The sequence below is a fragment of the Calidris pugnax genome, unplaced genomic scaffold (assembly GCF_001431845.1).
Source record: "Calidris pugnax isolate Ruff unplaced genomic scaffold, ASM143184v1 scaffold156, whole genome shotgun sequence".
Taxonomy (NCBI): Eukaryota; Metazoa; Chordata; class Aves; order Charadriiformes; family Scolopacidae; genus Calidris; species Calidris pugnax.
Window position 1 is genome coordinate 3,550,884 of NW_015090889.1, and position 13,277 is coordinate 3,564,160.

Sequence of the window (13,277 nt, forward strand, 5' to 3'; positions counted from 1 at the left end):
TATATCCTTTTTTTTGTTTTTTTTCCCCTCAAAAGAACACACCAAGGGCAATGTTGACAGTCGCCAATTTTTTTTGTGTTTTTTTTTTTTTTTTTTGCTACAGGAAGTGATTTGCAGTGTTCACTGAGCCTTTTGTTGAAAAGGGTCCTTCTCATTTGTGTGAGTCATGCTTTTGCTGTGAGCGAGTTGGCAGCTCTAAGCAGGACTGGGATCTCTGTCATAGAAAACTATTACTTCACCCAACCTTAAGAGGGAACCATAAGAAATTTCTTAAAAATACATATTTTTCTTTTGTTCTTCCTTATACTCTTTTTTACCCCAAAATCTTGTTATCCATCCGTATTGTTATGAATCGCCTGCTATGTTAGCACAGGCATCTCCTGCACTGGCACCAGATTTGCCAGACCATATGCAGGAAACCAGATAGAAGGGCATGCTTCAACGTACCAAGTATAACCGCTTCAGGAATGATTCAGTGACATCAGTTGATGATCTTATTCACAATTTGTCTATGAACAGCAAGGTCTCATCAGTTGCTACGACTTCAACAGCACGTTCGTACCTTGTCTCGCCAGAAGTTCTCCGCAAGGACCAAGAAGATGGACCCACCACCCTGTGTACCCTCATCCATAAAGTGTCCCACTTGAAACTCTCTCACACGGGCAGCCTTTTGGGTATCAAAAACCTCTCCTCTGCAGTAAAGGAACTTGCTGTCTCCAAGTTGCAGGGAAGCTCGAGTGCTTCTAGCTCAGCAGCAGGGGCTTCAGACAACACATGTAACATTGTCTCTGCCGCTTCGTCTTCTCAGCAGGACGTGAGCAGGATGAGCATGGGGAAAAAAACACGGTCAGAGGAAATGAACGCAGGAGGTGAAGACTGGAATCAAAGTAGCAGCTTTGTCAATAAATCCTCTCGAGGATGGCTGCACTCGAGTGAGAAGATCCTGGGACCTGGTGTGACGTACATTGTGAAGGTTGGTCTGAATTCTTCCCTTCTCTGTTTATATCAGTGAAAAATTCTCTGCTTGGTGACAGGTTACATAGGTTCTCTGAAAGGATCTCTATTTGTATATTCCTTTTTTTTTTTGGTGTGCATAATGCATGGTATGTAAATGCAGGAAGGCAGGATTGGGAAGCTGTGTTAATTTGTTGAATTAGAGCCAACCTGCAAATAAGTTATTTGTCAGATAATGTTCTACAGCTGTGTGAAAATACTGTTCCTAAGCTAAAAGCTGGTTTTCTTATTTTTTGGTTTGGGTTGGTTTTTTTCATTCTTCTGAATTTAAGTTTTAAGTGTTATATAGCATACTGTATATATCTTGGCTTTCAGCATCTCTAGTGCAGTATATGGGAGGAAAGAAAGATTCCTTGATGTGTAAAGAACTATTAATATTGCATGATATTTCAGTTGGAAAATACCTCTAAGGACATGTGTGTTTTTAAAGTGAAATTATATTTGAAATCTTAGAGCAGTAAGGCACTGAGCGCAGTTCTTACGTTCCACAAATAGAAATACAGTTGTGAGTAGAGCAGGAAAATGCAGCTTGTTTTACATAATGAGAATTCAGCCACATTAAATGTTATTGCTGTTTTCAGTTAATTGATACAGCATGTCAAGAGCAAAGAATCCTAAATCTGCAGGACAATATTTCCATATGCTTTGAAGGTATTTTGAAATGACCTGTTAAATTAAGAGCCTTTGAGAGAAGGATATGTGCAGTGTTTTTGTGGTCAGGTAAGATTCTGGTTACACCTTCAAGCACAGCCGGAAGGAAGTGTAAAAATAACATTATTGTCAAAAATTTGTTCTTTAGGCACCATATTTTATTTGCGAGTGGCTTTTGTATCTTAAGTGTTAAAACTGTTTTGTAACAGCCTATTAATAAGATTGCAGGTCTATTTTTAATCTCATTTTATTTTAGGTATAAAAGTCACAGTGTGACTTTGTCAGGATGCTTTAAAACTGCTTAACTCTTGCTGGTTTTTCTCAAGTCTCATTATCAAAAGCAGAGAGCATATTTAACAGTTGGAGCACTAGGAAGCAGTTTTCATTTCTTTCTGTTAGTGGTGATAGTGGGTTTTGCAACTGATGGTAGATTGAGTAAACTCGCCAATTCAGAGGACTGTTGAAATTGTACTGTCTTTTTTACTGCTATGAAATTCACTGGAACTACGGAAGAGTCAGTGCTACCTTTCAGAATGCAAACTGCTGCTCTTCTACGGTTTGAGAAGTGTCTCGATAAAAATAACCCACTGATGCTAGATACAGTGGTGTTGAGACCCCATCCTTCTTTCTCAAGGACCAGTCCTGCTTAACGGAAGGTCATTTACCATTTTCCCATTAGCTCAGGGAACACAGCTGTTTTATTTTGTATTTTGCTTAGGCTATCACGAGTAGGCAGGTAATGACTGTGAGAATTCACTGCTGTTGTTTGTTTTACCTGAAGTGATCATTACAAAGCAGAACAAACACAGTATTCATTATTCTTAATTTTTTCAGTGGTTAACCTGCTGTATGGTAGAGGAAGCTGATATCCTTGAAGTGAAAAGAGAATTTAAATTATATAAAGTGGACTTGCATTTAAATGCAAATTGCTTAATTAAGCCATATCTTACACTGATAGTAGAAAAAATGTTTTAATTTGTGCAACTGGTGTCAAATACATGAAAGTGTATTTATGCACATTATGTATATTAGAATTTTAAAATTTTCAAAATGAATCATTAGCACCATACAACTTATGTTTTAGGTGTTTATTAATGTCATTAAAAACTGTGGAATTTAGATTATTGTTTTTATTAAAACAGTCAGGTAATATCTTTAACTTCATGCTCTCTGGCATATAGAATCACAGAAGAGTGCTCTAAATTTTAAAAGAAAGTTAAAGATAAATATAAAAATCAGTGGTTAATGAATAAATGAAAACAAACTGGTCCTAGTTAGTTCATAATTTGCCTGCTTATTAAGTATCTCAGAATTTTCCTCAGCAACTGCAGCATTCATATAGATAAGAATAGAACTGCAATTCCCACATCATTAAACATTGTTATTTCCCAGGGCTTTTATGCATTCAGACCATCAAATCAATACAAAGATAATGTACACTGAAGGGAAACATTCCTTAGATATCTGATGGCTATATTGATGATCTGGAGACTTGTACCATGTTTAATTAGCACCATATGCCTTGCAGAAAATTCCATATGCCATTAGTTAAATGAGACAAAAATTAGATTTGTTGTTAACCAGCAACGCTTTTATTATTTTTTTTATATATATGCACTGAGTTAGTATTTTCTCATTAATCCACATTCAAAACATGAAAACTATCTATGGCACAGGGTAAATTCTAAGTACTGGGCAGTTTGATAACTCACATTAATATCTTCTGAAGTAAGAGACACAAAGTTCCTATGTGCAACGTATGACAAATCTGTAACTTTACAGCTGTCTCCACATTTTCACATATTACCAATTTTTTAAATGGGCAGTGTAACTCTAATGCTTAAAAATCTATATAGGATTATGGTAAACAACTGTATTTTCATCTTCATGGTCTACCGCGATGGAATTATTTTCAGCCATAAAAATACTGGCACTTTCTATATTTTTTTTTCTCCCTGTGGATTGCATGTTGCATTTTTATATATTGTTTTTTAATGGGAAAATTTGCACAAAACCAACAAAAATAATTTTGTAACAAAATGGATAATGGCCATAGCCTTACTAGGCAACATAAAATGGTGAGGTACCGATATTTTAATTAACGCTACTGCTGAGCAGTTTACCAAATTATGGATTAATTTAAAAAAAAAAAAAAAAAAAAAAAAAAAAAAAAAAAAAAAAAAAAAAAAAAAGAAAGAAATAGTTTGCTATATTGGAAGTTGTTGAAGAGCTCAGTGTTTTCCCCATAGAGAGACTGATAACTGTAGGGAGTGATTATAAATGTTCATGTTGTAAGAAAAACAAATACATATAATATAAAACTGTGAAACTGTTTAACGTAACAGTAGGTAAATGTTTCAATGAAATCTGTTTGCTTCCAGTGATACATATCTACTGATGAGTTTAATTGGGTAATGGCGTAGTTGTTTTGGGTTTTGTTACATTTAACTAAGGGCACAATCAACAGTCAAGAGGCAAACCTATGTCTGTCTTTAGGTAAGTTGTGGTTTGGTTTTATAGCAAGTGTTGATAAACTTAAAGTGCTGTTTCTCATCTGTCAAAACTAATGAAACCCAAAATACTATAGCATAATTTTATAATCCTATATACAGTGTACATCTAAAAGAGCAAATAAACTGTAAAACGAAGACAGCGGTACAGAACAGACCTGGGTAAATCTAGTGCTAAAAAATACAAAGGTAGTATCTAAGAGATAGAGAGGAAAGAGGAGTTCATCTGAAAGAAGCACTGCAAGCCAGGCAAATAGTATTTCAGTGAAAATCTTATTACATTATTTATATTATAGCAAAGTATCTAAAGAGTATAATACTAATTACTGTTATTTCTTTAACATTTTAACACTTTCATGTCTTGGGAGGCTATAACAGCAATTTACATCTGATTAGGAACATAGACAACTTTTGTGAAGCTGTTTAAACACACCACCAAGTGAAGGCTTCAGTTCTGCAAACATTTCTGCATGACACTGTTTATGGGAATATTCTCATTGAAATAATTGAAGCTACTCCAGTATGCTGCAAATTAAGTATGTGCTTAAGGATGAACTGAATTGCTGTGTTGCATGTTCTTATTGCATCCTTTTATTCTGTACTATAGTATTCCCTTCAGTGTATATGCAGGGCAGCTGTGATTTTAGCACAGTAGACACAGAATTCACAGAATTACTTTTCTCTTTAGCAGCTAACCCAGACTACGAGTAACAGCCTTAATGGAGCTAACATGATGGAAACTGCAACATATGTGGCTTTCCCCTAGAAGACTTCAGGGCTCCCTGGACACGTTTTTCTTTCTAGTCCAACCAGAATTGATTTGCTGTGGGTTTTAAGTAGGAGCAAGATACCAATGATTCATGGCTTTGTGGTGGTGCTCTTTGCCCACCTGTTTGAAAGGTATCCAGCGTAGCCTGTAAGAAAAAAAATAAAAGCGTTTCTGCTTCCTTCTTACTACTTTAAATAGACATAAAGTTAAATTTACAATCTACTTGGGTTGGTGGTGTTTTTTTTTTTTTTTTTTTTTTAAAGTATCAGTGTTATAGCAAGACATTTTAGTTTTTCTTTTTGGTTGATTTATCTTCTTTCCATGGAGAAAAAAATGTGCAAGGTTTTTTTTTGTTTGTTTGTTTAAAAAAATATCAGATTTAAATTGTGCTTCAATCAGTCAAGCTAAAAGTTTAAAGACTAAAAAAAGCCCTTTGAAATTAGACAGGAAAGGCAAGCAAAAAGATAAAAAGTAAAAATAAACAGGGTATAGGGACACACGGAGGAAACAATGTGAGGTAAACAGAAAAAGCTGTCTAGGCTTGTTTTCCACAGCACCATCACATTATATTTGCTGATACAAGGATTTTTGTCTTTTTGTTTTCTCAGAACACGTACTGAAATTAGAGACAGAAGTTGACCAAATACTTTAAATAGTTAGAACAAGACTGAAAGAGACATATTTTACCTTAAGATTTTATCTTAACTTGTTCAGCACCATTTCAATCCTTCCGGATATGTTTTGTACTAACATACCTTTATTCCCATTTTTGGCTCTTACTAGCATAGGAATTATACAAGGAATGTATTTCTCATTGGACACCACCATCCTCACAGACATTTGACACTGCAAACCTCTGATGAAGCAATTATCAAAAATGGGATTATCTCTTTTCTTATAGGCAAGTTGCTTTAATTAATCACAGGACATTTTAAAGGTACCCTTAGCTTCCTGAGAAATTAGAATGTTTCAGAAACACTGCCTTTGCCACCAAATGTAGGGGCCATGTTTTGTCACCACATTTTGAATGCAGATGCTACAGTGTCATTCACTTCCACTTACTTTTTTTCTCAAGTCTGAGCAGGAATGAAAGGAAAAGGCCAGGTGGTTAGACTGTGCAAAGTCTCCTTCTGAAAGGAAATAAGTAAGTGTGAAGCTGCACTGCAAACACCACAATAAACTGTTAAAAACATATCAGCCAAGTTTTTTGAACCTACGCAAAGCCTTTTCTTGGGTCAGAGACAGAAACTGTGAAGGCAGGCCCCAGTATGGTCCTGTTCCTAGGTGACTATTATCCTTAACACAACTCAGGCCTGATAAAAATCTTCAGAATTAATGATCCTTACAAGGGCCTGGTATGAAACCAAGCTGTGCTGACAGATTGCTGACAGCTTGCTGTGCTGTGGTGACATTGAACCTGTCTCCCCCACAGCACTTCAGCAGCATTATGAACTCAATGAAGTCTGACTCACTCTACCACAGGTTTAATAATAATAATAAAGATAATGATAATAATGATGATGATGATACCACGTAGCTCTTACAGAACGCTTATTGTTGATAGATCCTCATGGTCTACAAAGCAATGTTGGTTTACAAGCTTTAGTAAGTATCGTTTAATGCAAAGTATCCAGCTTTTGATTTCGCTGGGCATAAGATAAAGATGTAGAGGATTTAAGTAATTTGCTTGAGGGTGACAGAGGTGAGACTTACAAAACACCTAAGTGCAGTGCTCTTCCACCAGACCCAGCTGCTCTGTAAAGTTGATGGTGAAACGTCTCTACCTGGGTAGGCAGAATGGGCAAATCAGAAAATATCTTTTCAGTTCGCAAACTGAGCACTTTTATGGGTCTACTTTAATAATACTCCTCATCAGCCAGTTCTACTTAAGGACTGAGGTGGTAGTTCTTTAATAACTAAATATATTTACAGTGTCCATATTTACTGTTTCAAATGTCTAATTATAATTTTCAGCTATTGGAGCATAATGCTGTGGCTGCAGAAGCTTTTGCATGAATTCTGCTGCAGAACATAAGCTGCTGGAACTAATCTGCATGGTGCTTTATAGGGAAATATAGTGGAAGTTCAAGCTAGCAAGTAAAACAGTCTCAAAAGTGTTCACTGAATTAAAATATGCAACTGTGAAAACAAAACAATTCATCTGTGATACTGCAGTGCATACTCTTAAGTGGTTCACACTGATTATCACACTGCAATAATTGCATTCACACGACAGTATATATTTTTTGAATTAAACCTGAAAAGTATAGAACTAAAGTTTTTTCCAAATGTAGCCGTTTTCAAACAAAACTTTTGGCACATGCAAAAAATTGAGACATAATGCAGAATGTGTTTACTTTAAAATAATAGAATAAATTTTTGTCCAATGTGTGCACTTCTGATTCTAGCATTTCTGAGTTTTTGCATGCAAAAACATGCAGCTGTGAAATAAAAACATAAAAAATATTGTACTTGAAGAACTGCCGATGTGGAATTTCTGTGGAATCTTGTGAAAGCCCGGTCCATTTAACATCTGTACTGTGTAAATATTTTTGTGCATGATGTTGGCAATCTTACTTTTTCCACATACACATAAAAAATAAGGAAAAGGTATTTTCTTTGAAGATGTGTTGTTTTCAACTCCATTTGAGATAGAGAATAGGAAATTTTCAGAAGGAAAATTTTCTTCCCAATGATATCTTTCCCATTACTAACAAGGAATGAGACTTTAGAGTTGACCTAAGAAATTGCTTTTCAAGATAAGATAAAATATATTCTTATAACCCTAACTGAATCCTTTGCCTGTTTTTTTTTATAGGGGTTCTGAATCCATACCATATGATTTGACTGTGAGATGCTGCCAGAATGCTTTCACAGGGGACAAATATAAACACATTATTAATATATAGTGAGAATTTATATATGTGTCCCAAATAGAATGAATTCTCCTTTTCTTACAGAGGTTTATGGGATGTACTTTTAAATTATTTTCTTACTGGAGAAGATGCCCCATATTCTCATGTTGTGTAGAGATTTCTACAGCTACTCTGGTGTGCAACTCTGATACAGGAAAAGTAGAAAAAAATCCTGTTTATTCTAGTAAAATCAAGTGAAAATACATTCTGTCAACAGAAGGAAACTATACTCTAAAATACAATGAAAATATTGCATGTTGTTGCACAGCTTTTCTTCAGATATCTCCTTTCCCCGGCAACTGATTTAGTCACGTGAAATCTTCATCATACTTCAGAAATGTGTTAATAGATGTGGAAAGTATTGCTTAGTATTGTTCTACCTTCTTTCCTTTGGTCCTGGTATCAATGGTATATGATTTTTTGGCAAATGTTGTTCTCTCTCTGTGCCTCATCATCAACAAGACATGAACAACAAGCATTCATATCTTCTCCAAGGCCTCTTTGTTTATATGAATCCCTAGCTACTGAAGAAGGACTTTACACGTTATCTGATCTCTGTGGGAGAAAAAGGAATAACCTTTTTTCAGCATGTTGGCAAATCTTGATACATTTTTATATGTAATCTTATTTGTCAGTGTATTAGTAGATATATACAGCTGTCTGTTGAAACTTTAAAACAGTTATAAATATTTATATACTGTGTTTCAGAAATAATTAAAAAATCAGCAGTTTCTTTTAGATTTAAAGAGTCTTGATAAGCATTCTTGATAGCAGTGGCACTGTGTATTTGTGCATGTTTGAAGTCAATATATAGGATTACAAAGGTCTGTGTATATATAAAAAAATACATACATACATGTTTATAATATATATAATATATATACTTCATATATAAATGAAAAATATTTTTGTTGTGTTAAGGTGAATTGATTCTTTTTTATCATTTAAGCAACTCAGGCAAGAAAGGCACATGAAATAGAACAATATAGATGCCTGCCTCTGTTTAGAAGCTGATTTTTCTGCTGGCAGTGGGTTAGAATTAGGATGAATTTATTTAGATGGAAAAGTTTCACTGCCTTTCAGTATTAATTAGTCAATGCTAGGCATTTTGTTTTAGAGGTGATCCCACAATCCCTCTGGAAGTCAGTCTTGCTTTACTTAGGAATGAAAGCCTTTATGAAAATCTTTAGGAAATTCACTATAAAATTATTTACATGATTAAAGCTAGACATCGAGCAAATATGCAGTGACTCTCATTCAGTGAAAATTTTAAAACATGACCTTTCTTTTTATTATTTTGTACTCTGGATGCTAAACAAACACTATTTTTTTTTTGTTGCAGTGGATCAAAATATATCAAGGCATAGATATTCAGGGAAAGTCTTATTTCCCTGCAGTCTCTTATGAAGATGTTTTATAACTCTACTATGATAATTCAATCAAGAGCTTATGGTTATCTCTTTTACCAAAATAGTTTAATAGCATAATTTTAGCAGCATTCCAGTTATTGACAATGCAAGCATTCAGCTCAAAGAATAAAATAGAGAAGCAATACATTGCAAACAGAAGTTGCCAAAATAGCATTGAATTATACTAAAAATAATGTGTTAACTAATGAAACAAAGTATATAAAGCATAGAAGTAATTTGTGGGAAGTACTGATCTCGTGAATAAAATACATATGTTTGCCTCCTAAATCCCTGTATTATTACAGTTGTGCACACCTGCACCTTGTGTTCAAATTGGATAAAGCAGTTCATTGAAAGAGTAGGCTAACATTCACCAGTTAAGAATTGCTAAAGTCTGGATACACAGGGACATAAAACATATTATACTACATGTCATGATTTGGGCAGCGCTGGCCACCGAGATGAACAACAGATACTCTCCCCCAGACACTTATTGTACAAGAGAACTTATTGTACAACAGAAAAGAACGAGGTGTTGGCCAAACTTGGAGGCATTCTTGGGAGAACTGAGTTCTCCTCTCACCCATTACTGAAGAATCAAACCACCTATTTCCAAGAGACATGCAATCGGCCATCATATCCATCATCGTTTCTATTACTTCAGAAGCTCTGTTGGTTTACTTGTCTCGTGGAACAACTTATGGTGATAACTTTACAGCCAAAGGGGCAAGGGTTATTTGTAGTTGAACCCCAAAGAAGACTTGTTTTTAGATTTTCCATTCCATTTCCATTAAATCAGTCCTTACTTAGACTTTTCTGTCTGGATTAGGACATGCATTCTTTAATGAGAAAAAACCCTTTGGGGGAAATACTGATTCACTGTAAAACTCTATACATGATTACTTATTGGTATAAGAGTTGCCAACTGCAGAAATACGAAGGCACAGAAGAGTGGCTTTCTGCTTTTCATGACAGCATGTGTTTATGACACAGATTCTAACAAAGTCTATTATAGGGCCTTTTCCTCACTCAGAACAAGGCTGCCAGTGTTACTTTCACTCAGGACTACTGCTCTCCTGAGCAGCTGTGCCATTGTGCAGATACTAGGGAAGCACAGGGCAGAGCTACAGAGTGGGTGCCTTGGCATACACTGGTAGAGCACTGTCATCAGGTATCCTCAGAGACCTGTGTCTTCAAGTAGTCCTGAAGATGTGTCTTGTCCCAGGGCAATGGAAGTGCAGGAGACTATGGCATGGCTGGGAGAATAATACTCATGTTAGGTAAGATCTCAGTATCATGTTACTTGATAGCTAAGCAGACCATTTAAAGGCAAATATTTTTATCCCAAGCTACAAGAGAAACTGAAATCTCTAGCAGCTCACTTTAAACTCTGCAACTACTGCTCATACAAATTTATTTATCTCTAAATAGCCAGTCTTGCTTCTGCCCCCAGGTTTGCTAATATTGTGACTCACCCTACATTAGAAATGTTACAGAACTAATCTTTCATTCCATCTTTCTGCTTAAAATATCTAGGTACACTGACATAGATCTGAAAGGTTGTGTCATGCAAGACCTTCTTCCAGGCTGCCACTTCTACCTGATGAGTGCTTTGCCTTATCAGCAAGACCTGCAGCAAGAGGGTGTCCCCTAAACTTCTGTGGTGCCAGAGTTTGGGTGGGATGTTTGCCACAGTGATGGCAGGACAATGTACAACGGTTCTCCACCTACAAGGAAAAGGTTTGCCTGAGATTTGGGTAAACACCCTCTTTGCACTGGGCAACTGCTAAGGTTAAAAAAAAAACAAAACCAAAAACAGAAGCAAAAGAACAAAGGAAAGAAGTTTATTGCATGTTAGAGTGCAAGTCTTCAGAAAATGCTGACTTTTTGGTGATACAGAGAAGTACCTCCCTGTACTGCTAGCTTTTATTCTAGATTGACTTCAGAAGTACGCATGCTTCAGTGGGCTAACTGACTGTTGAGTCTGGAAAGATTTACTGATCTCCCACCAAGACCTGTGTCCCAGTCAGGTAGCTGAGCCACATCCTTAGGTCAGTCACTAGCAACATATGTATGAAGTCCCTTGATATATACTCTTTATCAGTATGAATGCAGTACTTCTATATTTAAAAGACTTCAAGTGTAAATTCAGTCTTAGGGGCTTCCCAGAGTCTTCAGTCCTCGTAACTGCTCATCAGCTCATATCCTACCTCTTGTTTGCTGTACTGCTGGAATATGCATGACAGCTTCAGTCTTTGCTACGTAGAGATGTCTTCGGTGTACCCCTCCTTGTAAAACAATCTTTTTATTCAATGTGGATTCAAAACAAAGGCTGTCTCCATATTTTGCCTGACTAAATGAACAATTTACTTGTTTTGGAAAGGTTTGAAAGTTATTCTGGTAATTGGAGGGAGTATCTATCCTTTTCAAATGCTGTATAAGCACATCATATTTTATATAATTACTATTGGAAACAAAATGTTATATAAACTTGTGTGACTCTTTTAAATACTGGTCAGTGTTACCTGTTGTTTAAGACTAAGTATTACTTGTGAATTATTGCAGTTAAATGTAAGTGCTTAAGAGGATAGACCCTGAAGAAGCTTTCTGGGTTTGTGGCCAACATGCAAAGCAAGCCCACTGTTATTTAGCACACTTTCCTTCTCCCCTTTCCTTCTTTCCTTCTCTTTTGCTTTGCTAGTGGGAAAATCTAGGTGAAGAGCTCAGGAAGGTCATTTTTCTACGTCTGGGCCACTTCTTGTGATCAGGATGAGAAGCTACTATTTCATCCTAGAAAGAGGATTCCCACGTATAACTGGGTGCAGAGCCATGCCTCCAGGCCTTCGCTGCCTCCCACACAAATCGGATGAGTTAGCCTGCTACAGGGGTGTGCCTGCTATGTCAAATTCAAAGGGTGCAAAACTGTTGGTGTGGAGGCTTTATGACCTCCTTGTACAGGCTGCATGGGTAAGAACAGAAGATTTATCTGCAAAAATTCCAAGCAGTTACCTTTCCTCCTGAACATGTGGAAGGAAAGGTCCTCCTGCCATGTGCCAATATCTTTATAGCCTTCTGTGGAAGTGCTTTACCACAGGGTAGGGCATTTTTCTGTGGATAAGTGAAAGGTTAATTATGTATTTCAAATTCTATATATAACTCTGTACACAGTTTATCTGAAAAAATAGCATAGACTGTATAGTTACTCTACTTCTTTAGACAGATTTTTATCAATGACTTCTTACTGCCTCTGTTAGCAGATGGATACTCTGAAGTATCTGGCAGACTGGCAAATACCAGTCAGAGGATTATTTTATGGATTGGCAAGGATTATGTATTGCCAGATATGCCTGAAGGATTTCGGAAAAATGTATTTTTCTTACTTTTCCCCTCAACGTTAAAGTTTAGTGTTTTCATGTTTTTATAATGCTCCTAAGATTGCACCGTGTCCACAGATTTCTTAGATTTGCTGCTACAGGATACACCATGATTTCCCTATGAAGTAAAGAAGTAAATGTATATTGTGATAAACCGTCTTCTCTTTTTGTGATCTTTTTTTGCTGATTAGGTGAGTTAAGTAATTAGTGGTGCATATCTCAGTCAAATTAGTAAGATATTCAAGGTATCAAGTGTTCATATAAAGCACAACTTACAAAATTAGGAAGTATTGTGGCACTTAGCATTTTTCTTTTACATTTTTTTTTATTAAAGGGAACACCTTCCGATTACAGTTCCTTGTTCACTGTTTTTTTTTTTCCACTTTAGTGGTTTATACAGTGCATATTGTACATTCAGTTAAGCTGTGAAACTTGTTTAATATGATAGCAAAAGGATTCAGGTTTACTGTTTCATATTAATTTGCTAAAGAAAAAAAACTTATTTTGTAAGAACCGTATCAATCCTGCAGTTTCTGGCTATGAGTTGGGTTGCTTTTCTCTTTTTTTTTTTCTTCTTTTCATGCATCAATAAGGATATTAAAAATCCTGACTGAGCCCCCAGTTACATGTGGACA

General features: G+C 35.9%; 1 protein-coding gene across 8 annotated transcripts in view; it reads left to right on the top strand.

Moving 5' to 3' along the window:
* SHC3 (SHC (Src homology 2 domain containing) transforming protein 3) overlaps positions 1 to 13,277 on the top strand; it is a 64,341-nt gene that overhangs the window by 1,695 nt on the left and 49,369 nt on the right. For 4 of the 8 annotated variants that reach the window (XM_014947603.1, XM_014947602.1, XM_014947606.1 and 1 more), the window contains 2 exons: positions 520 to 674; positions 809 to 973. In XM_014947603.1, the coding sequence (XP_014803089.1) occupies positions 824 to 973 (150 nt within the window). In that variant the 5' untranslated portion in view covers positions 520 to 674; positions 809 to 823. Of the gene's footprint in view, positions 1 to 143; positions 974 to 13,277 lie in introns of those variants that run through there. The other 4 variants (XM_014947599.1, XM_014947601.1, XM_014947604.1 and 1 more) reach the window with 3 other exon arrangements.